Here is a 26,475-nt window from a genome sequence, read left to right on the forward strand (position 1 = left end):
TGCTCCCAGGGATATCTGAAATAATAATAATAATAATAATAATAATAATAATAATAATAATAATAATAATAATAATAATTAGAAATGAACAGGAGGTGAGTGCAAACGCAGCTTGCTTTTATTGTGCCAAACTATTGTACACACAACGTAACTTCTTTTGAAAGTTATTTTTAAAATTTCCCGCAGTCCTTTTGTCCTAAAGTACGGAAAGTCCGAAGGGCGTGCACAATTATTTAAAAGAGTTTAAAAGCAGTTGTGTTACTTGTCAACATTTTAAAAAGGAAATTTATTTTTTAAAACCTGTCAGTGCGGTACATTTTGTCGCCTCTTGAGCTTCCGGGGGGACAAGCTAAATTGAAACACACTTGAAGCGAGTAGAGTGAAGCTAATAGCATTAAGAGACGCAAATGATCCGGAAGTGTATATAAATAGCCGATAAATGTGACTTTGCCTGGTACAGATTTTTTTTTTCCTGAAACTGGATTTAGTAACTTTTATTTTGAAAGGTGCTGCCAAGCTACCGTCGCTTAATGTAGTTTGCTTCACGCTACGCATCAAACTGCGAGATTATTTTCATTTTTTTTGTATGGGTTTATGCTCAAAAGGAGACGATAACAATATTTTATGGAAGTAATTTTTTGTTGACTATTTGATTTTTGCATAGGTACGTAAACATAATTATGTAATGTAATTTGCCATGTGGGTAGAAAGACATGTTTCACGCAAGCGTATCATTACGATGCTAGATCATTAAGGGCAACAGAATATCATAAAGTTAATAATAATAATAATAATAATAATAATAATAATAATAATAATACTTTAATGCACGATTAAACGAATAGTTAAAACAGTTAAAAACCAGTGAATCTGTACGCGTTGAGGGGTATTCGGTACTTGCTGTTTATTTTGTAGCCGTTTTCCGTTTAAAATTTTTAGAGAAATGTAAGATTTTATTTTTGAACACTTCTGAACACTTAAAAATATTTTAAGAAATCTGAAGAAAATAATTTTATAAACATTTCTAATTGTGTAATGGGTGACATTGTATGATCTCAACTTAATTTTTTGACTAACTGCATTTGAATGAAATACTTGAAAATTGAAAATTGTAGATTACGCAGTGAATACACATTACTAAGCATCATTGCACATTAATACATTAAAGAAAAAAATGTGTTCTATGTCTTACGAAAGTCTTTGTTTTGTGCCTTTATATGTCCTAGACAGAACACCATGCTTCTTAACAGAATAATTCACTTGAGAACATGGACAGTGCTGCCCAAAACTGTATCCGTAATTTTCTCACAGCAAGGTGCCCACAGCCTGTCTTCATTTCGTCAAGCAGCACAGATGCCTGAGAAGAAGCTCCAGGGCCTTGTTTTTCCTTTCAGTGAGCTTGAGAGTCATCTCTCCAGTCGAGTGAGCAAGACCAACTTCCAGTTATTCCAGCCTAGTTTTGAGGACATAGAAAGGGCAGAGGCACTCTTTTCCCCTTCCAAGAAACACAAGATTGATTATTTTACGTCAGCTGTAAGAATCGATCATGCTCCAGTAATAACCCAACCAGAGGTCAGTGGACAGGGTGTGATTTAAAACTTGAATAATGATTCATACTTTATCTGGAGTGTTATGTTGAAGAATTGGCAATTAATTCATTTGGCTAATGTGTTTTAATAAATTAATCAACTGTTTAAATTTATAGCACTGTCTTTTGATTCTCCAAATGCAAATGAAAAGGTTTTATAAGACTAACTTTTAATATTGTAACGCTACGGGGTTCACGTGGGCGCCCTTGCCTGCTGCCGCATCAGGTCAGCCCCCCACCATCGGGGACTCAAACCCAGGCCTCCAGTGTCACTCAACAGGGACCCAGCCTGTTGAGCTAAAGAGAGATCTCCCACCAGCCCAGCGGCTGTGGCCCTATTACAGGGAAGGGCGGTGACGTCACCGCTCTGGAAAGCCGGCTCTTACACACTCACCGGTGGCCATATGCGTTACAATATTATAATATTATAATGTAAATATATCTTTTTTTTTTTACTTTACCTCAAGTTGTTTTGTTGATAATTTTTGCCTTTAGTGATTCCAGTATCGCCATATGGGTTGCTTTCACTTTCTGAAGGAGGAAGCATGAGCAATAATGTTACAGACATTTGGCAACAGTTTTAGTACTATTCTACTTCTCCTCTAGAATTTTAAGCAAATTATAATTCTTTATGACAATTTCCAATGAGACCTCTAGAGATGCTTTGTTTAGAAAAGATTTGAATTTGATTCTTTGTTTAAAGCATTATTTTTTGTATTGCTGGTAGAGGGGGGTTGCTTTATTTTGTCCTTGACTGAAGTTATAAATTCATAACAAAATGTTTAGCCAACAGTCAAATACAAATGAAAAGCGAAATAGAATTTTCTGAAAATATTGTATACCAGTAGAACTGAGTAATTTTTGGAAAGCAAATGTCCTCATGTATCTTATTTGTAGAGGGTGTCCTTGGGCAGTTTTTCTTGTTCTGATTAAATAAAGCAGATATAATTTAAGGGAAAGGGTGACATCTAGATTCTTTCTGTCAGTAATCGTGATGACCCTGCTCTGTGAATACGCACCCTTTGTCTAACTCATTCTTCCTGTCATCAGGTGTGCTTTATTGGCAGAAGTAATGTTGGAAAATCCTCTCTTATTAAAGCATTGTTTTCTTTGGTCCCAGAGGTTGAAGTTAGAGTTTCTAAAACGCCGGTGAGTAAAACAAAATCCGAAATATATTTCTACACCATGTTATAGGTGTATAGAATTTATATTGAAAATGGGCATCAAGACATTGGTACATATCTTAACTCACCACAAGAGGTCATGAGAATCCTGTTAGGAAGATGCCTTCTTGTGAAATAATAAATGTGAAGGCAAACAAAAAATGATCTTGTTATTCTAGTAATAGCATTAGGGTTGCTACCGGTCCGGGTTTTTCTGCTGTTGTTCACTTTCTGAGGTATCTGTCCCATGAAATCTGTAATGCAAGGACATTAAATGTTCCATATTTTCGTCAGATCAGATGTTGACGAATAAGTTAATAACATATCTCTGGTGGTAGTATTACAACATGTATATATACATATATTATTAACTGAAATTTTAAGTTGCCCTTGTGTTGCTCGAAAAACAGAACGGTTTCTGAGGTATCAGAAGGTTCAACAGAGGTATCAACAGTCTTACAGCTGTTGTATTAATTACAGCAGTCAATGCAACAAGTTAGTAACAGCTGTTAACTTCTTATTGACTGAAGTTGCCTGTGTGACATACAGGTAGTATGGAACTTTCTTCATCGACCACTTGTGCAGCAGCTATTCTGAACAAGATAAAAACTCGACTGCACAATACATGAGGTGGTTAAATAGGGAACTCTACAGCCATTCATGCTACTGGTGGAACTTAATTTAGGACAGACTGAGAAATATGAACTAGACTTTAAGCAGTGGGTAAACCTCATCAGAACATACAGTATAACAAGGAATGAGCCTATAACTATTTTTTAAACAAAACCTTTTTTTCAAATAAGAAGGTTTTCTAAAAGCAGTTGAATGCTTGGGAAAGATTATATCAGTTGATTTAATCTTGCTCCTGCTCATGCATTCAATGCAAAGAATGGCCTGTACCTCATAAATATGAAGAAGAGTTACAGAATAACAAGGACAGCTTTGTTCTTTATATCAAATCTAAAATGTTAAAACAATTTCAAATGCACTTTATTTGTACACTCTGCCATAAAAAAACATAAAATTTCATTCCTGATTGTTCTGCTGAATTTTGCACTATCCTATAATATTAGTGACAAATGCATATAACTTTGATAACAGCGAATTTACAATTCAGTACTATATTCACTGACGCAAGTTCACAGATGTTTTTTTTTTATTTCAGGGACACACAAAAAAAATGAATTTCTTCACCGTTGGTAAGGCCTTCACTTTAGTTGACATGCCAGGTTATGGACATAAAGCACCAAAGGATTTTGTTGAAATGGTTGAAGCCTATCTTGAAACCAGGAATAAGTATGAATTTAAGTTTTTGTTTACTTCTTTGATTGAAATGTGCTTTGAACATAAAATACATAGCTATACACAGAGGAGCTATACATTGAGAACAAAACATGTGGACAATCCTATGAGCAGTGCTAGCTGGATTTTGGTGATGTGTGGTTCCTTTAAAAATGTAAACTTTTGTAGTTCAAAGTTCTTTGAAAATTTAAGCCTGATCACAATTGAAGCCTGAATGTTAAGCCTTACAAATGTCCAGTCTGGAAAACCCACAATTTGTGTAATATGATCATATATCTGAGGATGTTACCATGGGTTTATTCCGGGGGCTCCAGTTTACTCCCACGGTTCAAAGACATAGTGGTAGACTAATTGGCATCTGGAAAATTAATACCAAGCATGTATTGTGTGCATGTATTTCTTTGTTGCTTGCATAGTAATATAACAATGTAATTAACAAGACAGCAAATTTTAAAGATGAAAAGATATTTACAGAAACAACAAAACATTAAAAACTTATTAACAAAAACTGAGTACCTGGGCCCAGGCTTTTTCAGGATCAAGAAACAGATCTCAACCCAATGAGTCACAAATGCCATTTAAAAAGAAACAACAACCTGTTTCTTATAAAAGAAAATACCCTATGCAGGATTAAATATATCCTAAATGGATTTTAAACAAATCAGGACCTTTCTTCCTTTTCCAAATAGTACATCAAAATGAAAGAGATTTAGTGCCTCAAGAAATCTCTAATTATAGACACAACTATTAGACTTTTATAACTATTAACTTTTATAAACTGTAAGATTAGTTTTATGCAAGTCAATGCTTATATTATCGGGAATATTTCTGTAGTCTGGACTGCTAAACCAGGAACTTGCTCACAGTGCATGGCAATGAGTTAAATATTCCTAAAATTGCCTAGCCACCTGATCTGTTTCCAAGATAACAACAACTGTGACCTACAAAGTTGTCTACAAAACTCCCAAAGTCAAAAGAATGCCACAGGAATTTCCAACAATTTTCTTACCTTAAAGATAAGAGTCACTGTTGGATGTTGCAAACTTCTTTTTTTATATTTTGTGCTACTGCTTTTAATCTGCAAGGATATCTTCCTGTCAAACTATATTAAATTAGTTATGACCTTAAGTTAAAAATAGATTTAAAATAGCATGTGTATATCGTTACAATAAAAAAAACTCTTTTTGGGTTAATGGTATGGAATGACTGGGACTTCATTACTACATTTGTAACATATAATAGCCTTTTGTCAGTGTTAATCATTTTCTTTCTTTCTAGATTGCTTTTTGGATTTAAACACTGCCCGATTTTTAGTATATTAATAATACATTGTTTTTCCAAATCATAAAGCAGCATTTGGACTGACAACTTTTATCATTTAGAAAACCTCACTGAGGAGAAATATGTAAATGTCATATATAAAGCTTAATTAATGGGGCATTAAAAGGATTTTAGTTGTTGATCATTGTACAGTATTTTATCTTTAGGTTGTTTCAAACTTATGTCACACTCCAAATCCAGATATGAACTATAGGCTTGTACATATTTCTTCATTGCATTCTTCGTTGTTTCCCTTTGTAAGCTTGAAGAGAACATTCTTGCTTATTGACGGTTCAGTGGGACTTCAAGAGGCAGACAGAATTGCCATTGGCATGTGTGAGGAGTTTGGCCTTCCCTATGTTGTAAGTAAAGTAAAACAGTACATTATATGATCAACGGTTCGAATAGTATCCACAAAGATTCATTACACAATAGGTTGATAAAAACATTTGGAAACAGTTGTGTAAGCTACTGTCTTCTTTTTGAAATTTCTAAAGTGTGTTACATTCTTCAGTTTAGCACCCTTTTACAGTGCTTTGCAAAAGTACTATATTTAGACATCTGCACAGTTTTAAAAAAATTGTTGCTTTAAAGCTTGCAGTTATGACACTCTGCAGTTATGTGCTGTGCGTCCTAACCTTAACCTAAATTAATGTAATTTTGTGTACCTAAAATAATAACCACACAATTAGTTGAGTGGTCTCTGTATGCAATAATAGTGGTTTATATGATTTCAGAATGAATTAACCTATCACTGTAAGGTCCCTGTGTCATGTAGTGAAATTCTAGCAAATTTAAAGAAGCTATGGAAACTAAGAAGCTTTCAAATCAATTCAAGGGTAAAGATGTATAAAGCACAGATTAACAGAAGGATTAACATTTCAAAGTTCCTTAATTTCTCAGATTGTGGTAAAAAGTATTCAGACCCTTCCGTTGTTTCTAAAAAATATATGTGGAAAGCACACTAGTAACCTTTACTTGTTTCTTTGCATATCACTCAAAAACTGAGCAGCTGAGCAAGGGGAAAACTGGTTACATTTTAAAGAGTTTTAAATTACTAGATTAATGGCTGTGATGGAAGAAAGTTAGTGGGTACATAATATCCAGGCCACTGAACAAAGGAGTATCGTGAGGAAATGAAAAAAAAAACTTTATGGAGTTTGCAACAAATCACATAATCGATACTGCAAACATGTGGCAAAATGTTCTGTGCAAGACTAAACAAAACTTGGAATTTGTGGTCTAAATGCAGTGTTACATCTGATGCAAATCCCACATAGTGCATACATGGAGTATGAATTATGCTAGATTTTTAGCTTGACATTGGTCCTGTGGTCCTTGGTCTTCTGCTTTCCATTCTGATTTGTTCTTATCATTGGTTCTTCTTTGTTTTAAGTCTGATAACTTCCTTTCCCACCTTCACATCTAAAAAGAGGTCAACAGCTAAAATATGTTTCTTCTTTCTACTTTTCAACGTGGAATTAACTTTTACTTGCTTCTTTCCATACAATGCATGCTGACACAGCTCCCCACGTCTGCTTCATACCTATTTTAAAACTTTCAGAAGCCAAGTAATCTAAAACAAAAAAACTGAACTGGACTGACTTAAGAATAATAAATTGGCCCAGTTAGAATCCTGACTTTAATCCTATTGAGAATCTGTCCATAAATGATCTCCTAGCAACATGATAAAAAATGAGCAAATCTGCCAAAAAGAATGGGCAAATATTTCACCAAGCTCTTGTGCAAAGTTGGTATTTACCCAAAAAGACTTGCAGCTGTAATTGTTGCCCAAGGCGCTCACACCAAATATTGAGTTCAAGAATCTGAATACTTCAACATATTTCAGTTTTTTCATTTATTTTGCACTTTAACGGTGACATACAGATGCAGTCATTCAAAGTGCGCGGTACAGACACGTACCGCAGGTAATTGGCTGCGGTGTCGCGTATCATGACGCAAGATGACGTTGGGTACCGCGGTACGTGATTGGTTGACCGACAGGGGCACTCGTGGTCCGTTGGTCTGTCGTAGAAAGACTTACTGTAAACGTCTTTACTGTACCCGTTGTAGATATTGAATTTTACCACTGAAGGGAAATCTTAGTAGCTGAGCATAAAAAGAATAGGAGCATACTGTAACGCGTGTGAAAGCCATAAACGATATTAATTTTGGAACATAAACATACAGTATATAGCTGGTCTTGGTACTTTAAAGAAAAAAATACACACCAGTATTCCATTTCTCCCTAAACATTTTAAGCATCGAAGTCTTTAACGTGATACCGGAGTCAACAAGCATACTTTTAGAATTTGATTAATAGGGAATATAATATGGAATCGCGTATCTAAAGAATTTAATAACGGTATGATTATATTTGTGTACTGCGACAGGGCTGTGTAGGGCTGTTTCGCCTCCCTGTTCATGCGAGCTGTCTTGTAGCCTACTGGTCTACGTGCATGACTAACAACTGGCAGGTTGTGTGTTCGAATCCAGCTGGTGCTGGACTTTTCTCTTAACAAACATTTCTTCGAAAAAATAGAATAGCGATATTATGGACAATCAATTGACTTCTATATTTCAAAATATCGCAACATGAACGATTCTAAGTTCCCTGCTTCTGCTTCCTGCTTCTATTGTGTGTGTGTGTGCAACAGAGTAAATTTTTATAGAGAAATGGAGGCTGGACAGTATGCGTTACAATATAAACATTTATATTGATTTAAATTGTGTTCTGATTTAAATCGCAAATGCGTGTTTAATTATATGTGTTTTTTAATCATAATCAGGCTAATGCAACATAAATTGATACAGTATCTTTGTCTTCTAAGTATCTTAATAAACTTTCAGCATAGCTTTCTACCCGTCAAGATTTATATTTCTTGGGATTTTGGGATCAAACGTGGAAGGATTAGATTGTAATCGTTTTTATTTGTCAAATACGTGATTGTATTTCTGAATGTTATGTGACACCTACAGTAGTTCACTGCTTTAAATACATCGAATTAAGAAAGTTCTGTGTAGCACTTTAGATCTTTTTTCTGAACCAGGGAAAATCTGATCATGTTTCTCTATAACAATAATAAAAAACTTTATTTTACATATCGCCTTTAAAAGTGGCATCTCAAAGCAATACAGTAGATCGAAAAACAGTTAAAAGGGACCAAATTAAATACCAGACAATCGCAAACGCGTTTTCAATAAAATTATTTTATTCATTCAGCAGTTTGTGAGAGGGACATCCAGCAGAGAGAGACACACACACCGGTTTTCATTGACAAAATGTCTTCCAATGAAAGGCGGGTGCCTTTTGCCGAAGTCGGGAGACATTAGAGGCTTGCCACACCCGGACTGTTAAACCAACGCATTAGCACGTCAAAGCCCATTGAGGACCCGGCGCAATAGTTGTTTTGTCCCTTGATTTACTGATCTGCATTAATTAAATCTTGTCAGTCAGGTCTTTTCTTCTCTATTTCAATTGTCGTTTACACATGCACGACTTTAAAAGCTAGCAAGACAGGTCCCTTTTAACTGTTTTTCGATCTACTGTATTGCTTTGAGATGCCACTTTTAAAGGCGATATGTAAAATAAAGTTTTTTATTATTGTTATAGAGAAACATGATCAGATTTTCCCTGGTTCAGAAAAAAAGATCTAAAGTGCTACACAGAACTTTCTTAATTCGATGTATTTAAAGCAGTGAACTACTGTAGGTGTCACATAACATTCAGAAATACAATCACGTATTTGACAAATAAAAACGATTACAATCTAATCCTTCCACGTTTGATCCCAAAATCCCAAGAAATATAAAACTTGACGGGTAGAAAGCTATGCTGAAAGTTTATTAAGATACTTAGAAGACAAAGATACTGTATCAATTTATGTTGCATTAGCCTGATTATGATTAAAAAACACATATAATTAAACGCGCGTTTGCGATTTAAATCAGAACACGATTTAAATCAATATAAATGTTTATATTGTAACGCATACTGTCCAGCCTCCATTTCTCTATGAAAATTTACTCTGTTGCACACACACACACAATAGAAGCAGGAAGCAGAAGCAGGGACCGTTGTCAGAAGGGAAGAAGGTGACTATTCATTGTTATCAAAAATGACTTAGAATCGATCATGTTGCGATATTTTGAAATATAAAAGTCAATTGATTGTCCATAATATCGCTATTCTATTTTTTCGAAGAAATGTTTGTTAGAAGAAAAGTCCAGCACCAGCTGGATTCGAACACACAACCTGCCAGTTGGTAGTCACGCACCTAGACCAGTAGGCTACAAGACAGCTTGCATGAACAGGCAGGCGAAACAGCCCTACACAGCCCTGTCGCAGCACACGAATACCGTTATTAAATTCTTTAGATACGCGATTCCATATTATATTAGCAGAAAAGCTTAAAACTACCACTTTTTCACATGCTATTTCACATGCTAGTTAAATACTTCGATGCTTAAAATCGTTAGGGAGAAATGGAATACCGGTGTGTATTTTTTCTTTAAAGTGCCGATTCCTGGAATCTGACTGGCTGACACCCCTCTGAAGTGGTTCCATAAAATCTGGTATACGGAAAAGAAAGCGTTGATAAATACAAGTGTCTTTTAATACACTCTTTGCTGTGCTCTTGAGGATCCTTGTGATATTTTAAGCTCTAGTTGAATGATAAGTGTCGCATTTTAAATCATTTTCGTAGTTAGAAATTATGAAACGCCCTGTTAAAAGCAAGGAAGTTTTTATGCCCGTTGAAGTAAAACAAAATGCCTGACAAAGTATGGCTTGGACAGATTCCAAGTGCTTGTACAAATGTACTAAAGAAATTATACTTTGAGTATACAGCTTGTCCAAAGTCATCCATTATTAATACTATTAGTAATATCTTCAGTAAAGGCTTTGATGCATAAATATTTCTGATAAAGGTAGGTTGTGTACTTTTGTCCAACTGAGCAATCTTGCTTTCATAAAATATACCAACATTTTAATGACTGATGATTAACATGCTGTAATACACAGTTCAAAATTAAAGGCTCAAATGCTGTACATGAGAGGTTAAGCTCCCCCTGGCGGTTTTACAAGATGACGCCGGATAGTTTCCGGCAGAGCGTCAAATGATGCGCGATTAACCACGTGACACTGCGTGACACTGCGTGATACCGCGTGATACCGCGACACGCCCACCGGGGTATGCCGCGAAATACCTCGCCCATTTTGAATGGCTGCATCTGTATCTTACATTGTTTCTTAGATGTCTGCTGTTAAAGTATTCAAGTTTTTAGTAAAATGTGTTTAGAAACGTTTGTGTAATAGTTTGTGGAAAACTTATAGGAAGGATCCGAATAACTTTAATTCAATACTATTGAATTTAATTACATTTTCTACATTTACAATTTGTTGAAGCCATTATGTCTGTCAGTTTTTTACTGATAGTCTGTGTTCTAACCGAAGTAAAAACTATGTCTGTATTCTAACTGCTGGTCCTATTGGGAACAAGGCCTTGCCCTAACTCTAGTTAGAACAGCCTCTAGCTAGAAGGTGAAATTATAGAGTAGCCATCCAAATCAGTATTCTTTTTATTCAGTATTTTTAGTATCACTAAAGGTTGCTGCTAAACAGGCATCTGTGACCTCAATATCCCTTAATATAGGCAAGACAGAATACATTCTGCTTTCTGGAGCAATATTGAACTTGTTCTTTAAAGCTTCCAACTCAGATGAAATATGACTATTGAAATAATTATGAAATGCATTGTTTCATATATTTTTAAAATATTTAATGGCATTCAATTATTAAGCACTTTAAATATAGCTGAGATTATGGGAGAAGAATTGTAAGTTAGCATGCCCTCAAACTGTGTGTGAAAGGTTTCAGATATGAGGATAGTTGCTTCAGTATCTGATTTTGCAACTGTCCAGAAGGTAGCATTAAAGCACTAGATTACTGGGCAGAGAAATGTCTTAAGTTGTTGACGTTTAAAAAACATGTTGTGTTCTATTTGCCTATCCTATTAGGATATTCATATATTTATCAACTTTTTTTAAATGTTCTTTTCAGTTTTGAAACCTCCATAAAACATTACTATTATCATACAAATATCTGCCAAGTTATTATACAAATATACACTTTGTAGACATGCACAAGAGAAAAGACCTGCTTCCTCATTGGCTCCTTCCTTTGACTTAAAATATGTAAAACAGTTAGTTTCGTTACATGGTCTTTCCTTTTAGCAGATTCTTATATCCCATAATACATATACACGAAAGCTATTTTCAGTTTGGAACTTTGCCAGTATGAAGGAAGTGCAAATTATACCATACCTGAAAGATGATGAATTTGAAATGCAGAAATACAATATATTGCATTAGAAGAAATAACTAAACTTTAAAAATGATTTTGTTTTGAATTAATTATAAATTAAACTGTTTTGACTGTATACACAAGTATAGTGCTTGTTTAGCAATGGAATTGATCTAAATTAGTCGTACAGATGCAGCCACTCAAAATAAGCGGGCGAAACCGCATTATTTTGCGGTGCGCTTTACGCAGTCTACCGCGAGTTACCGAAATTTCCGCAAGGTGGAGCTAATAAAGCTCAACCTCTCATGTTTGAGCTGTCGCCATCAAAGTCTTTAACGAAGATATTACTAATAGTATTAATAATGAATGATCTTGGACAAGCTGTAAGTGTAAACTCAAAGTATTGCCCTGGTCCACATTCTTTTTTTCATTGATCGTCTTTGTAAAAGTAACACCACAGCATTTCGCAAACACCCATTTGTTTCAAATCATGCAAAGTACAGTAATTTTTGAGAATCTCCGATTCACCATGCCTATCACATGCACATAAAAGAGATTGATTTAGGAACATAAACATATTACTGTATGCTAACTGTACTGTATACAGTATGTATATGTATATGTAATGTCTTTACTGTGCCCGTATTGAATATTTATATGGAATTTTACCACTGAAGGGAAATCTTAGTAGCTGAGCATAAAAAGAATAGGAGCATACTGTAACGCGTGTGAAGGCCATAAACGATATTAATTTTGGAACTTAAACATACAGTATATGGCTGGTCTCGGTACTTTAAAGAAAACATACACACCAGTATTCCATTTCTCCCTAAACATTTTAAGCATCGAAGTCTTTAACTAACGTGATACCGGAGTCAACAAGCATACTTTTAGAATTTGATTAAAAGGGAATATAATCTAAAGAAATTAATAACGAATTAATTATATTCATGTACCGCAACACAAGAATAGTACACGCTGTACATTGTCTGTTGATAATGTTTCTGTAGTGCTTTTTCAGCACTCTGCATGTGACTTTGCCTGTGGCGCTGTGGGTTAGGTTCCTGACTCACACGTCACATGGTGAGTGTTTGAATCCAGTTGAAGCCATGACTTTTTTTTAACAAACATTTCTTTGAAAAAATAAAACTTTTCCCTGGTCAGAGATTTAATAAAACCTCACTCGCACCAAACAAATTTATATTTCTAAATATCACAACATGATCGAATTTAAATCATTTTAATAACAATGAATAGTCACCTATGCGTTACAATATAAACATTTATATTGATTTAAATCGGATAATAATTCGGATAGGACAGGCACAAGAACTCAGACTTGCTGAGTTAAAGCAAGTTAAAGCCTTGATTTTATATATCAGCTTTAAAAGTGGCATCTCAAAGCAAAGTAAATACCCAACACTGATTGGACCCATCTGTCATGCTAATAAAGCACCTTGAATTGAATTGAATTGAGAGAGAGAGAGAGAGAGAGAGAGAGAGCACAGCCAGGACAGACAGGCAAATAAGATACACTCCACAGACACTCACAACAGCGATATATCATAAAACGTTTGCACATATAGTTAAATTATTACTTGTTTTTCAGGAAGTTAAAAAAACACTTGAATTACTTATCCAGTCTCTCGAAATAAAATTATTTTTCAAGCATAACGTCGGGCAACGTGTTTTTTTTAATCCAACATTGACAGCCACATCTTAAATCTTGTCAGTCAGCTCTTTTTTCTCTATTTGAATTGTGGCGATTCAAACAACCTGGGATAACAAGTGGTCTCAAAGTCACCAACCTCACAGAGCTTCAACAACAGATCACAATTCCCTTAGTCCTTCCTTAGTCTTCCGGAAATTCTCAGATTATGAGTGAATAAAAGCATTTTATTAAAAACACGTTTGCGTTTGTTTGGGAGCTATATTATGTATTTTTCATATGTAAGATATAATGATGTGTTTCCGCATCACACGACTTTAAAAGCTAGAAAAACAGGTTTCGATTCACATTATCTGGCGAGCCTAGTTTTGTCAAAGGACAGCACAAAAAAACAGACAATACATAGGGGGGGAGGGCAAGTGAGAGAGAGAGTTTTTTGCCCTCTGTCAAAAAAACCTAAATCACCCGGGGCAGAGACTGTGGGGTGATCATTGTGTGGTACAGAGCGGAGCTCAGTCACTCCAAACAAGTAGTAAAGAGAGAAGAGTCAACAATTGATTTAAGGACGATCTATCAAAGTGCAATGAAATACAATATTGTTGTTGTTGTTGTTATTGTTGTTTTTATCCTGTAAAGCGTTTTGAGAAGCCACCTTTAAAGGCAATATATAAAAGCGCTGATTCTTATGGAATGTGTTTTCTTTCTTCTTTTTTTCAGCATGGAATAAACCTATTACTTGATTCTTATGGATGCCCGGTTCCGCCGGGGATTAAAAAAAATAATATTTTTTTTAATTGCGTATCTAAGGAAATAGCAGTATAACCTTGTTCATGCACAAACAGTGGCATGTTACATTATTAATTTGGGTGTCTCCTCTTGCCAGAAAGCTCTAAATTGCATTTTGAGTGAGGTTTTTGACTTTTTTTAAATTGCAACCCATAAATAAAGCTGTTTCTGGTTAGACTTTTAATTATTTTAAACTGTATTATAGCAGCACAATGCACAATGCAACATAAATTGCAAAAATGCACTTGGAATCTGTCCAAGCCCTACTTTGTCAGGAATAACGGACATAAAAACTCCCTTGCTTTTAACAGAGTGTTTCATAATTTCTAACTAACGAAAATTATTCAAACTGCGACACTTCAACCAGAGCTCGAAATATCACAAGGATCTACAAGGATTTACTTTTTAATCTGTGGTTTACATTTACTGTATTGCTTTGAGATGACACTTTTAAAGGTGATATGTAAAATAAAGTTTTTATTATTGTTATAGAGAAACATGATCAGATTTTCCCTGGTTCAGAAAAAAAGATCTAAAGTGCTTACACCTAACTTTTTTAATTAGATGTATTTAAAACAGTGAACTACTATAGGTGTAACATAACATTCAGAAATACAATCGAGAATAGTTTTGTGGTGTTTGTATAGATGAAACGTTCCTAAAATGTATAACGTAACAAAATTAAAGACGATTAAAATCTGTAATCTTTCCACTTGTATGTCATCGGAAATTACAAGAAGTTTCTGCTTTGTGTAAGGATGGTGTCAAAAAGTAATCTAAGTAGTGAGAAAGCTGTGCTCAATGATAATTAAGGGACTTAAAAGTAAAAGGAGATGCTTCATATTGCTTGACTAATTTTAAAAACTAAGTTATAAATACAGACGCTCTCTCGGTGCCGCGCCGGGTCTAAATATCTAAATATACATTCGCCCTGGGTAGAGGCCGAAGAGCGCCCGGCTGGGGTGCGCGGGGAAGAGCAGGACAGGAGTGAAAGTGGTCAGGGCGGGGTTTAGGAAGGCCGCCGACCAGTGCTGCTGTCCCACAGTGAAGCGGGCGTAGTCTGGGGAGGTATCCGTTTTCCTTATAAATAGTTCTCTGCTTCTGCACTCTTGATCTTACTCTCTCGGGCGCGCGGGCGGTGTGTTGGCTCGCGCTGTTGGCGGGCAGGGGTGCGGAAGAGCTGGGCTAGCAGGTGGTGACGGAGAAGAAAAATAAAGGCTTTAACTTGCTTTAACTCTGCAAGTCTGAGTTCTTGTGTCCGTCCTATCCAAACCCGAAAGTATTACAATATGTATCTGTATAGCAGGTGGTGTAAAGCTTTTTATTATAGATTACACTTTTCTAAAACGTATTTAAAAAATAAAAACGATTACAATCTAATCCTTCCACGTTTGAGCCCAAAATCACAAGAAAAATAAATCTAAACGGGGAGAAAGCTATGCTGAAAGTTTATTAAGATACTTAGAAGAAAAAGATACTGTATCAATTTATGTTGCATTTGTCTGATTACAATTAAAAAAACACATATAATTAAACACGCGTTTGCGATTTAAATCAAAAATGTTATAATAAAATAGTGTAAACACCAGGCCGCAGCAGGGTGATGGTCGAACCAGTGTCGACGAGGGCCTGGCAGGGTCTGCCCTCGGTGAGGCAGGGAAGGAATAAGCCAACTCTTTCCACAGCAGACAGGGTGAAGCGCTCCTTGCTTAGAATAGCAATATTATGGACAATCAATTGACAATAAATATAGAAAAGCACATATTAAATTTGGGAAATTTGGTTTCAAAAGTCCTCATATCAACGATGCCTATACTGTGTTCCTCTACAGTATCCTAATCTATTGTAGTGCATTCGCCCCCCCCTTAGGCTGCGCAAACGATATTTTAGATTTTTATAGAGAAATAGAGGCTGTACAGTATGCGTTACAATATAAACATTTACTGTCAACCTTTAAATCAACAATTGATTTAAAGACGATCTGTCAAAGGGCAATGAAACCTATTACTCGATTCTTATGGACTCCAGTCCCGCCAGGGATGAAAAAATAACATGGAATCGCGTATCTAAAGAAATAACAGTATACAGTAACTATGTTCATGCACAAACAATAGCATGTTACATTATTAATTTGGGGGTCTCCTCTTGCCAGAAAGCGCTAAATTGCATTTTGCCTCAACACTCCATACTCAACAACGATAATTCACAAACAGCCAGAACATGTAACTCCACATTCCCAAATAGACCTAATTTCCATAGCCCCACCTATTATGCAAAACCAACACACCTCCCCTGTTCTCTCTCTCCGCTGGCGTTTTTAATCGTTTTTATTTTTAAATAAATTTAAGCAAGGGCATGTATTTTAAAAATCTTAAGATTCCTTTATATATGTCTTTATTTAGTGGTTTCATTAGTGACAAAGGCTAAACTTTCTTGGAAAAATGTATTTTATGTAAACCATGTTTGCTATTCATTTAGGGCTAGAATATGTTCATTGTCTTCCAATGAAAGAAGGGTTCCTTTCGCCGTAGTCGGGTTGACATTAGAAGCTTGCCACGCCAGGACTTTACACCAATGCATTAGCATGTTAAAGCGATTTCATTGAGGAGCCTAGCTTTCTTAACTAGTAAGTACTGTACTTCCTTGGTTTTGGAGGGGGGGAGGTGTCTTTCGCTGGAAATCTCGCCCCCTTCTACTTTGAAAATACCTGTGAAACCGGTTTAATTCGTCACAGCCAGCACTCCCGCTGGCTGCCCACGTGTTATGCTCTTCGTTAATGTCTAAGCCGGAACACATCATTATATCTCATTTTGTATTTCTTTAAATATTTGCCAGCCTAACAGTATTGTTGTTATTGATTTTATCCTGTAAAGCGCTTTGAGGAGCCAGCTTTAAAGGCGCCATATACAATAAAGTTCATAATTATTACTATTGTTAATTTGCTGGACAGAGAGGTGTACATTATTACACTGAAGACAAAGATAGCGATTTACGTTGCATTGTGCATTGTGCTGCTGTAATACAGTTTTAAATAATTAAAAGTCTAAACAGTATCATCTTTATTTATGGGTTTTAAATAAAGGCAATTTAAACGCGATGTAAATCAATATAAATGTTTATATTGTAACGCCTAGGTGACTATTCATTGTTATTAAAATGACTTAAATTCAATCATGTTGTGATATTTAGAAATATAAATTTGTTTGGTGCGAGTGAAGTTTTATTTGATCTCTGAGCCAGGGAAACCTATTTTTTCAAATAAATGTTTGTTAAAAAAAAGTCATGGCTACAGCAGGATTCGAACACACAGCATGATATGGGAATCAGGAACCTAACCCACAGCGCCACCAGCAAGGTCACATGAAGAGGGTTGAAAAAGCCCTACAAAACATTATGTAACAATTCTTGTGTTGCGGTACATGAGTATAATTATATCGTTATTAATTTCTTTAGATACGCGATTCCATATTATATTCCCTTTTAATCAAATTCTAAAAGTATGCTTGTTGACTCCGGTATCACGTTAGTTAAAGACTTCGATGCTTAAAATGTTTAGGGAGAAATGGAATACTGGTGTGTATGTTTTCTTTAAAGTACCGAGACCAGCCATATACTGTATGTTTAAGTTCCAAAATTAATATCGTTTATGGCCTTCACACGCGTTACAGTATGCTCCTATTCTTTTTATGCTCAGCTACTAAGATTTCCCTTCAGTGGTAAAATTCCATATAAATATTCAATGCTAAAACGGGCACAGTAAAGACATTTACTGTAAATCTTTCTATGACCGACCAACGGACCATGAGTGCCCCTGTTGGTCAACCAATCACGTACCGCGGTATTTTGTGTCATTGTGACGCGCGAGGCCGTAGCCAATTACCTCTGGTATGTGTCTATACCGCGCACTTTGAATGGCTACATCTGTACACAATGAATGTAATGCACAGAATTCCACTAAGAGGCCTTTGTAATGCATTTTGAAGTACCAGTGTCAGAAACAAGTAGTCCTTTCTCCAGGTGAATGTTATCCTATTAATGTAATTTGCTCTTGTATAGATTGTGGTGACCAAGATTGACAAGGCAAGCAGGGGAGAGCTGTTAAGGCACATAGTAGAGGTGGAAGACACTATAAAGATGCACACTTTGGGATGCTTTCCCCAGCCATTTCTAGTAAGGTATGTTAAACATTGAGTTGTTTGTTTTGTTCTTTTCTTTACAGTAAAGCCAGTCAATACGATATTAAACTCTTAAATTTTGTTTGTAGTACTTAAGGATTTTAAAACTACTGTGATATTATTAGATGCATTTCCAAAAATCAATTTGTTTCATTGTTCAGAGTGGCCATTATGTATACAGGGTTCCCACGGTCATGGAAATCCTGGAAAAGTTCTGGAAAATGACAATTTATTTTCCTGGAAAAGTTTAGAAAAATGATCCAATGTCCATTAAGTTTTGGAAAAGTCATGGATTTTTTTTAATTGACCCAAAATTATCAAGGCTCTATCATGTAATTTTGTTCATAAGTTAGGAAACTTTTAAAAAGAGGCTGCGGCGTTACCGTTGCTAACATTACACATTATATTGTCACATCAGTCCCTCTTGCGGGAATTTTATAGTGAGCCGTGTCAAAATGCCAGGTAAATGTGTTTTCAGTGACCTCTGGTTAGCAAATGAAAAATACAAGCTATGGCTCCAAAAAGATGAAGACCCAGGACGTGCAAGATGTAAATTATGTGGGAAAACATTTGATGTGAAGAATATGGGTAAAACTGAGCTAGCAAGTCACGCGGTAAAAACGCATTGACAATGATAAGGCTGCAAGAGAAACAATTGGAATTGGCACCTTTTTCAACTCTTCTGCAGCTACAAATATGGATATCAGTGTCTAACACTTATGTACTTTCTGATTTCTGCAAGTTTTGTTGGTGCTGAAAGTAATTGATTCACATTATTTGCAGTTGTTCCATGACAGCGAAATTGTAGCTACATTGTCTTGTGGTGAAACAAAATCTGCATATTTGACCATTTTCAGAATTGCTCCCTGTTTTAAATCACTGCTTGTAAGAGAAGTGTCATGACAAGCAGGATATGCCCTGCATTTTGATGAGATTCTTAATCACGCACTGCAACTCATGCAAATGGATTTACATATGAGGATTTGGGATGGTGGAGAAGTGAAAAAAAGGTACTTACGCTTGGAGTTTATGGGGCCTGCAACTATCGGTACATTACGGAGAAAAAGCACAACACGCTCTTAGAGGGTGGAGTAAAATATCCATTGAGATGGGTCTGATTCACAAATGACACCTTTCAGTATTAATATTGCACAAACTATGTTCAGTTTGTCAAGATTTTGAGGTACTCGAAGTTATTCAGACAGAAAACGGTTTGTGTTTACGCAGTGAAGCATTTCAGGAATGAAAAAGGCCATATATTTTCCTAGCCTATGTGGGCTTACTGATTAGGAATGTTGCTAATGTTCTAGGAGTAAACACGCTGTTCAGGTTAAAGAAAAGTAATGCCATGCAAGAATGTATTTCAAATGAAAGTTTTGTATTTGAAAAATCTATAGCAACTGTAGACACTTTTATTTATTGTTTTGATTATTGTTGTTTTTTGTACATATTTCCTAAGAAATCATAAGGGAAACACTCATATGATACACTATATTTGTTATTCTGTGAGTTGTAGTCCACATTTATGCTTAGTTGTATTTAACTGGCCTACGTAGTTTTCCTCTAACCAAGCTCTTGCACGCCTGAAAGAACTAATCTTCCGAATATGGTACAAGTCGTGCAGTGCATTGCAGTATGTAATTCACTGGCCAAAGATGATCAATAGGTGGCACTTGTGGTGAATTAGATGTTAGTGAAGAGATTGCTTCATTTAATCTCTCTACTGTGCATATTTAAATCCGCTTAACATGGAATATTAATATGGAATTTTACAACTAAGGGGAAATGTTGGTAGCTGAGCATAAAAATAATCGGAACTTAATATATCTGAACATCATAAATTATATTAATTTAGGAATATAAATATGTTATGCATACTGTATATGGCTGGTAAACATAGCTAAAATAAAAAAATATATAGCAGTATTCCACTTCATAAACATTTTTGTCCATCAAAGTCTAACTTTTCTAAGTCGGTCACTTACTGTGGTTATTTTGGAAAAGTTTTGATGTGCTCATTCTAATTATTAAGTTTCTATACTTTATAAAAAGCTATAATGTTTTAACATACAAGTATTTTTGTGAATACTTGCTGTCGTTAGTGCAGTAAAAAAAATAGACTTTTTAGAATCTGCTTAATAGGGAATATAATATAGAACCGTGTAACTAAAGAAATTAATAATTATATTAATTTAAGGATCTAAATATAATATATATGGCTGGTAGTATTACTGTATTCCACGTTCTTTGTAAACATCTGCATCAGTTTCTTTGACTCATTCACTCGTGATTACTTAGGAAACATTCTGACCTGTCCGTTTCAGCTACATTTTGTAGTGGCATGTTGGCGCAATGGGTTTGTTGGATGGCTCTCCGCCCAGGAGGTCCAGGTTTGATTCCCGCTTTGGGCACAAGTTTTTCTTCTTACAAAGATTCCTTTTTTAAAAAATAAAATAGTAAATATTATGTACACTATGTTGACTTTTTAATTATTTTTTATATATCACAACATGTTTAATGTTAAATGATATTGTTTAAAAACATGAATGAGCAAATGTAAATACTGTCAACAGTGGGAGTAAATACCAGTTCAAACGGTTTAATTCAATTCACTTTCTTATTCAAATGCCTTTTAATGAGACACGATGTTTCAGATGTCAATAAATTTGCGAACAATTGACACAGAGTCTTCAAATCACAGGCATTTTAAAGATCATGATTTGTGAAACTTTTCCAGCTTTTATTTATTAATCTAGTACCTGGTTGCATTTTTAGTAACCTTAGTTTGAATATAGCGGATCCCAGGTGTAAGAGAGTTTATAACGTGAGAATTACAGTGCAATTAATAAGCTGCTGTACTGTATGCGAAACAGCTGACACTATAGAACAGAATAACACAAACTTGTTGGGTTCAGCCTCTCTTTAATTTGTGAAACTCTTTTGTAATTTCTGTTTTTACTCAGATAAGAATAAACTACATATTAAATTAATTTTACAGGGGGAAAAATGTTCTGTGTTTAATAGCTTTAAGACCACAGCACACACAGCACAGCTACATTTTTTATGCATCAGTTGAAGTGTTCTGAAGTTTCTCAAAAACTTAAAAAGTGTAACCTAATACTGAATAGCTCGATTAGCAGCTGATTCTTTTAATTTTTTAAAAGAAAATAAAAAATAAGAAAATAACATGTCCCTTCCTAAATTAGACAATGCATGACTTTAAATGCTATAAAAACAGGTGATTTTTCTTCTTCGTGATCAGCTTAGAAGTTTTGTGTATGCTGTTTTTTTTTTTTACTTTTTAATTAAATGTTTAAACACTTAATGTTTTAACACTTTAATTTTGTAAATGCAACAAGTGGTGTGGTGTGAAGCAGATATCACTTATAATAATTCATCCAGATACACACACTCACGCTTGAGTCAATTTTGCCAGAAACAACATCCTAGTAAGCCTTTGGACTGCGTAATACTGTACGGTATAATATATAGTTAAAAGTTTTAAACTTTTAAAGTTTAATTGTATTGCTGATTACTGGTTCCTGAAATTTGGAGTAACCAACTTGAATTTTTTTTACAGTTACAACAAGTAGTGGTCTTACTACGTGTTCTTAGAAAAGGGTAAAACATAATAGCTTTTTATGAAGTATAGTATATAAACTTTATAATGTTAGAAAAAGCACATTAAAACTTCACCAACTTAAAGACTGCATAAAATATTTAAGGAATAAATAGTGGAATACTGTTGTGTACTTTTTTTATATTTAGCTACCACTACCTTCTGCTGTGTGTACGTATGTATTACATTATACTTCAGTTTTAATTTTCCGCCGCCAAAGTTTACCTATAGATTTTCATAATGCGGATGTAAACCTGAAAGAGGCACATAACGTTCACAACAAGCTACAGTATAATAGTATAAATGTATTTTTATATACCCAGCTGAGTGAGTTTGTTTTTATAAAATAGACCTACTTTTTAATTAATTTAATATTTAACATACTGTAATACACAGTTTAAAATTAATAAAAGTCTAAACAGTATGCAACTTAAATTCTCTAATTGGCTCAACAGTATACAACTTAAATTCTCTAACTGGAAAAAGATTGTCTCAGGGGACTCAGCATTGTCACGGGTTCGAAACCAGACAGTTTCTGGCTAAAACACTAATGCTTCCATACACCATGTTAGGCATTCACTGCTCCACCTGGTGATTGTACAGAATAGTGCAGTCCAAAAACAGATTTTAAAAAATGGGTTGCATTATGGCGCGTTGGAGCATACACACTGCAAAGTGCTGCAGTATCTGCCATGGATTATGAATGGCTGGATCTGTATATAAATACAAATCTGTATATAAAAGTGGTGATCCTAGGCTTGGGGAGTCACAGAGTAGCATGCATTGTATGCACTCTTAAAATGGTCATATTTGAATACCTGGAAGAACCAGTCATGCATTTCATGAAACAGTTTTATAAATCAGTTGGAATGGTCATACTGTGGCCTTACTTACAGGTGGAGGGAATTACTGTTTTAGTTGAATAAAATACTTGCTACATCTATCAAAAACATAATATATAAGTCTTGTTGGTTGACTAAAGTAAAAAAAAACTCTATGGACTGCAAGGATAAATTGAAAGATGAAAGTATATGGGAGAATCATTATGTTAACAAGATTCATATTGGCTGTTTTACAACAAATTGTCAACAACTTCAGTAGGGAATTGATAGAAGTCCATTTAACGGAATCGCTTGGTTTCATGAAGCATATTACAAGTGGATTACATTGGTTGGTTTTTTTTTAATATAACAATTGCACTACTGAAAAATGTGTAGATTTTGTAGTTCTACAAAAAATAATTTTTTCCTGAATAAAAATATAAAAGTCACTTCTTAGAAGAATTCATTCGAGGTAGATGTGCTTGTGGGATAATTAAATGTTACTTCTGATTAAGTTTGTGTAATAAGATTTTAGCTGGTACATAAAAAACACCTGGAAAAATTACATACTAAAAATGAAACCAAAAAATGATAAATGTAACAAGTGTAACAAAAAGATGAAAAGTCGCCATAGTATAATAAGTTACACAGTACACAAAGCAAGACATGCCAGTTGGTCACAGATGGTATGAAGCCACAGGGAAGAAATGTTTTTATGGGTAGAATAAAAAGAAGGAAATGAGTCAAGAAGAAAAAAGAGGAAGCAGGGAGGTAGGTAAGGATATTAGAGTAACTCTTTAAATGTCACCTGATTTCCCATGGCCTGGATGTCTGAGGTAATTTCTCATGCTTACATTTCTGACATTGGCAAACATATTCTTTGAAATATTTTGGCATACCAGCCTCATGTGATTCAAATTAATGAGGACAAAATAATGTGTAGTGATTCATATTCGTTCAGGGACGCCAAATATGTAATGTTAGTGGCTCTCTGAAGGCACCAGTTCTGTAGGGTTTGGGCATTTACTGAGACAATTATTAATTGTAGCAGTAAATCACAAAGTTGATTCTTTTGATGGCTTTAGAGTCCAACCATGCGACATAACTCAAACAACGCACACACACAGGTACTAATACATGAGGATACATTTATTAATACATAGAATATGCCTTAAACTAACAGATCTTATCGAGAGGGTTATCAGAATACAAAAGATATATATTCAATCAGTTACGAAGTGTTACATATATCAAGAGGACATACGTTCAGTATATCATTCATTAAGACCGTTTCGTAAATGAACTTGGTTATAACTTCTACATTAGATACTCAAAACAAGTACATAACTCTTAGGAATTAAATTGATATCAACTGGTTGGGATAACAATTGAATTCTTGAGCTGTAATGCATTGAAGTTGAATACTCATCCAATCTTTGGGGATTCAGATCTCCTGCGGGCACAAAGAAACAGTTGCAGGCTGTTGCTGTCCAATCCGCGCTCTCTGGCTCGGTGCCACGCTGTGCTGTGCGGCTTGCGACGGTGCGCTGCTGATGCTCACTGACCGGCTAGTTAGTGTTGGCTTTAACTAGCAAAGTTTGTGCACAGGAGAAAAGATGACTGTGGGTCCCAGCAAGTCAGGAAGAGGACCGGTTCGTTCCTAATGAAGAGTTAGTTCTGAATAGTGATTCAGCTGTCCACAATTCCGACCTGTTCACGAGGCCTGCTGCTGGTTACTCTCTGGCAACCTCCACTCTAGACTCTTAGAACAAAGGAAAGTTCTGGCACTCGGACACACTGGCCGTTCCGTGGTTGTCCGGGCTGAGTCTCAGGATGGTCAGGAGGCGCGCTGCGAGGATGTCCTGCCCTTGGGAGCCTTCTGCTCCTGGGCCGTCCTGCCCTGGAATTCTCCTTTGAATTCCCTTTAGAACAGTCCACAGAATCCTCTCCAGAATCCCTTCTGAATCTTGTTGAATCTGAATCTGAATCTGAATCTCTCAGGCTCTCTGTGTTGCCTGTTTTTACCTGGAGGAACTTCAGCTCATTGATTGGCTGAAAGTTCCATAGGCATCAGAGTCCCACGTGGGTTACTCGGCCCTACCAGTCCCTGATTGGTTGATCAAGGTGAGATATGAGTCACTTAGTCCTGACACTTAGTAATGCAGTCCAGATGTCCAACTGGCACTCCCTAGACAGATAGGCGCCAATGGATGACCATTGATCATGATAGCCAGGCTTAGCTAAGTGCATCCCCCTTTGGGAGCTGTCCTTATCAAAAGAAAACATCTTGCATGAATAGTTTCTCTGTGGCTGCACCACAGAGATGAACAGAGAAATGGGGCCTCATTTGGGAAGGCTCAGAACACTTAATTCTTTCTTATTAATAAGCCTCGCCGCTACAAATGGAAAACAAAAATAAACTTAATGCTATCAATTGACTTGAACCTGACCCTTGAGCAGATCAAATACTGTATACTGTATATTTCCAACAGGGTAGTATCTTTAGAAATACACACCAAAGTAAAGCAGAAATTTATTTTTCTTCTGCAGTTTAAATATTTTTTTGCACAGAGAAAACCATTTTTTTGATTGAACCAGTGTTATTTTGTGTTTCACAGTTCAACCCAGTTCAAGGGAATATACCTTCTGCGATGCTTCATTGCCCATGTGACAGGAAGCCTTCACCTGAAGTCTGATTCTCAGATAAAATGGTAGAACTATGTGCTGAATGTACATAAATCCTATCTGTTGTTTGTATAATTTATTCTTAAATTTATCAAAAATCTATATGCTATCCACAACTTTAGTATATTTATAATAAAATATTCAGTATTCAAATGTTTTGATGTCACATCTTAATTTATGTCTCTAAACGGTTATATAAAAGTTAGAATTTCCCTAAGATTTCACCTTTAGTCACTCTGAAGTTTAGGTGTACTGTCAAACCCAGGTTAAAAAATTGAAATAAATTTCATAATCAAGAGAAAAGATGTGACATACTGTATACAGTATAACATTTAACCTAGTTGATACAGCCAGCCCCTGTGAAGTATCCCATCTGGGTATTTCCACATCTGCCTAACCAGAAAATGGGAATTTTGTTTCTCAACCCTCTCAGATTTTACTAGAAAATGCGCTTTTTGGATATGAGATACTAGTCATTCTTTTTTTACCAGAGAAAATCTTGTATTGGCCTCAAATTGGATACTCCCATTGTGTATAGTTCTACACATGATGAAAAGGCTTTAGCAAAGAAAATATCAGGAGCCCCTATCTTACTTTTGATAGTTTACTAGACCAAACTATTTTACTGATAAAAAGCATGATAGTTCCAAGAGTTTATTCTGCGATTATCCATACTTGTAAGAGTTGAATATCCTTCGATAATTGTTCAAAATTCTGATAAGATGAAAATGTATCAAATGTGATAAAAAACTGTGTTGCATACAATCATAAACACAATAATAAATAAACTGGCATTTATTTCTAAATACAATTTGTGTAGGTCTATCATTTTAATCCTGGCCCTAGACAACCACCATGTCTTCTTATTTTTTTTGTAGTTAAGCTATTTGATGCTGATCTATAAAAGTACTCTAAGCTCCCAAAAAGCTGATTGGGATTTGCGATTAACAATTGTAGCCAATTTATGAGGTTCATAATTCCCCTATTTAAAAGGTGCTTCCTGAAATGTAACTAACTTCTGGGATAAAAAATAAACACAGATG

At 35.4% G+C, this 26,475-nt stretch overlaps 1 protein-coding gene and 1 long non-coding RNA gene across 2 annotated transcripts; both read left to right on the top strand.

The window, feature by feature from the left end:
- Positions 1-412: 412 nt before the first annotated feature.
- gtpbp8 (GTP binding protein 8) lies at positions 413-26,243 on the top strand. The gene is made up of 7 exons (XM_088607491.1): positions 413-664; positions 1,227-1,572; positions 2,639-2,737; positions 3,917-4,047; positions 5,636-5,735; positions 18,189-18,307; positions 25,366-26,243. Exons 2-7 carry the CDS (start codon positions 1,237-1,239, stop codon positions 25,460-25,462), a joined length of 882 nt encoding a protein of 293 aa, XP_088463617.1. The 5' UTR covers positions 413-664; positions 1,227-1,236; the 3' UTR covers positions 25,463-26,243.
- On the top strand, positions 18,317-23,685 carry LOC148676391 (uncharacterized). Its single transcript, XR_015926635.1, has 2 exons — positions 18,317-20,650; positions 20,698-23,685. It is a non-coding gene; the product is annotated as an uncharacterized LOC148676391 (long non-coding RNA).
- Positions 26,244-26,475: the final 232 nt, after the last annotated feature.

The sequence above is a fragment of the Lepisosteus platostomus genome, chromosome 2, assembly GCF_059453375.1.
Source record: "Lepisosteus platostomus isolate fLepPlt1 chromosome 2, fLepPlt1.hap1, whole genome shotgun sequence".
NCBI lineage: Eukaryota > Metazoa > Chordata > Actinopteri > Semionotiformes > Lepisosteidae > Lepisosteus > Lepisosteus platostomus.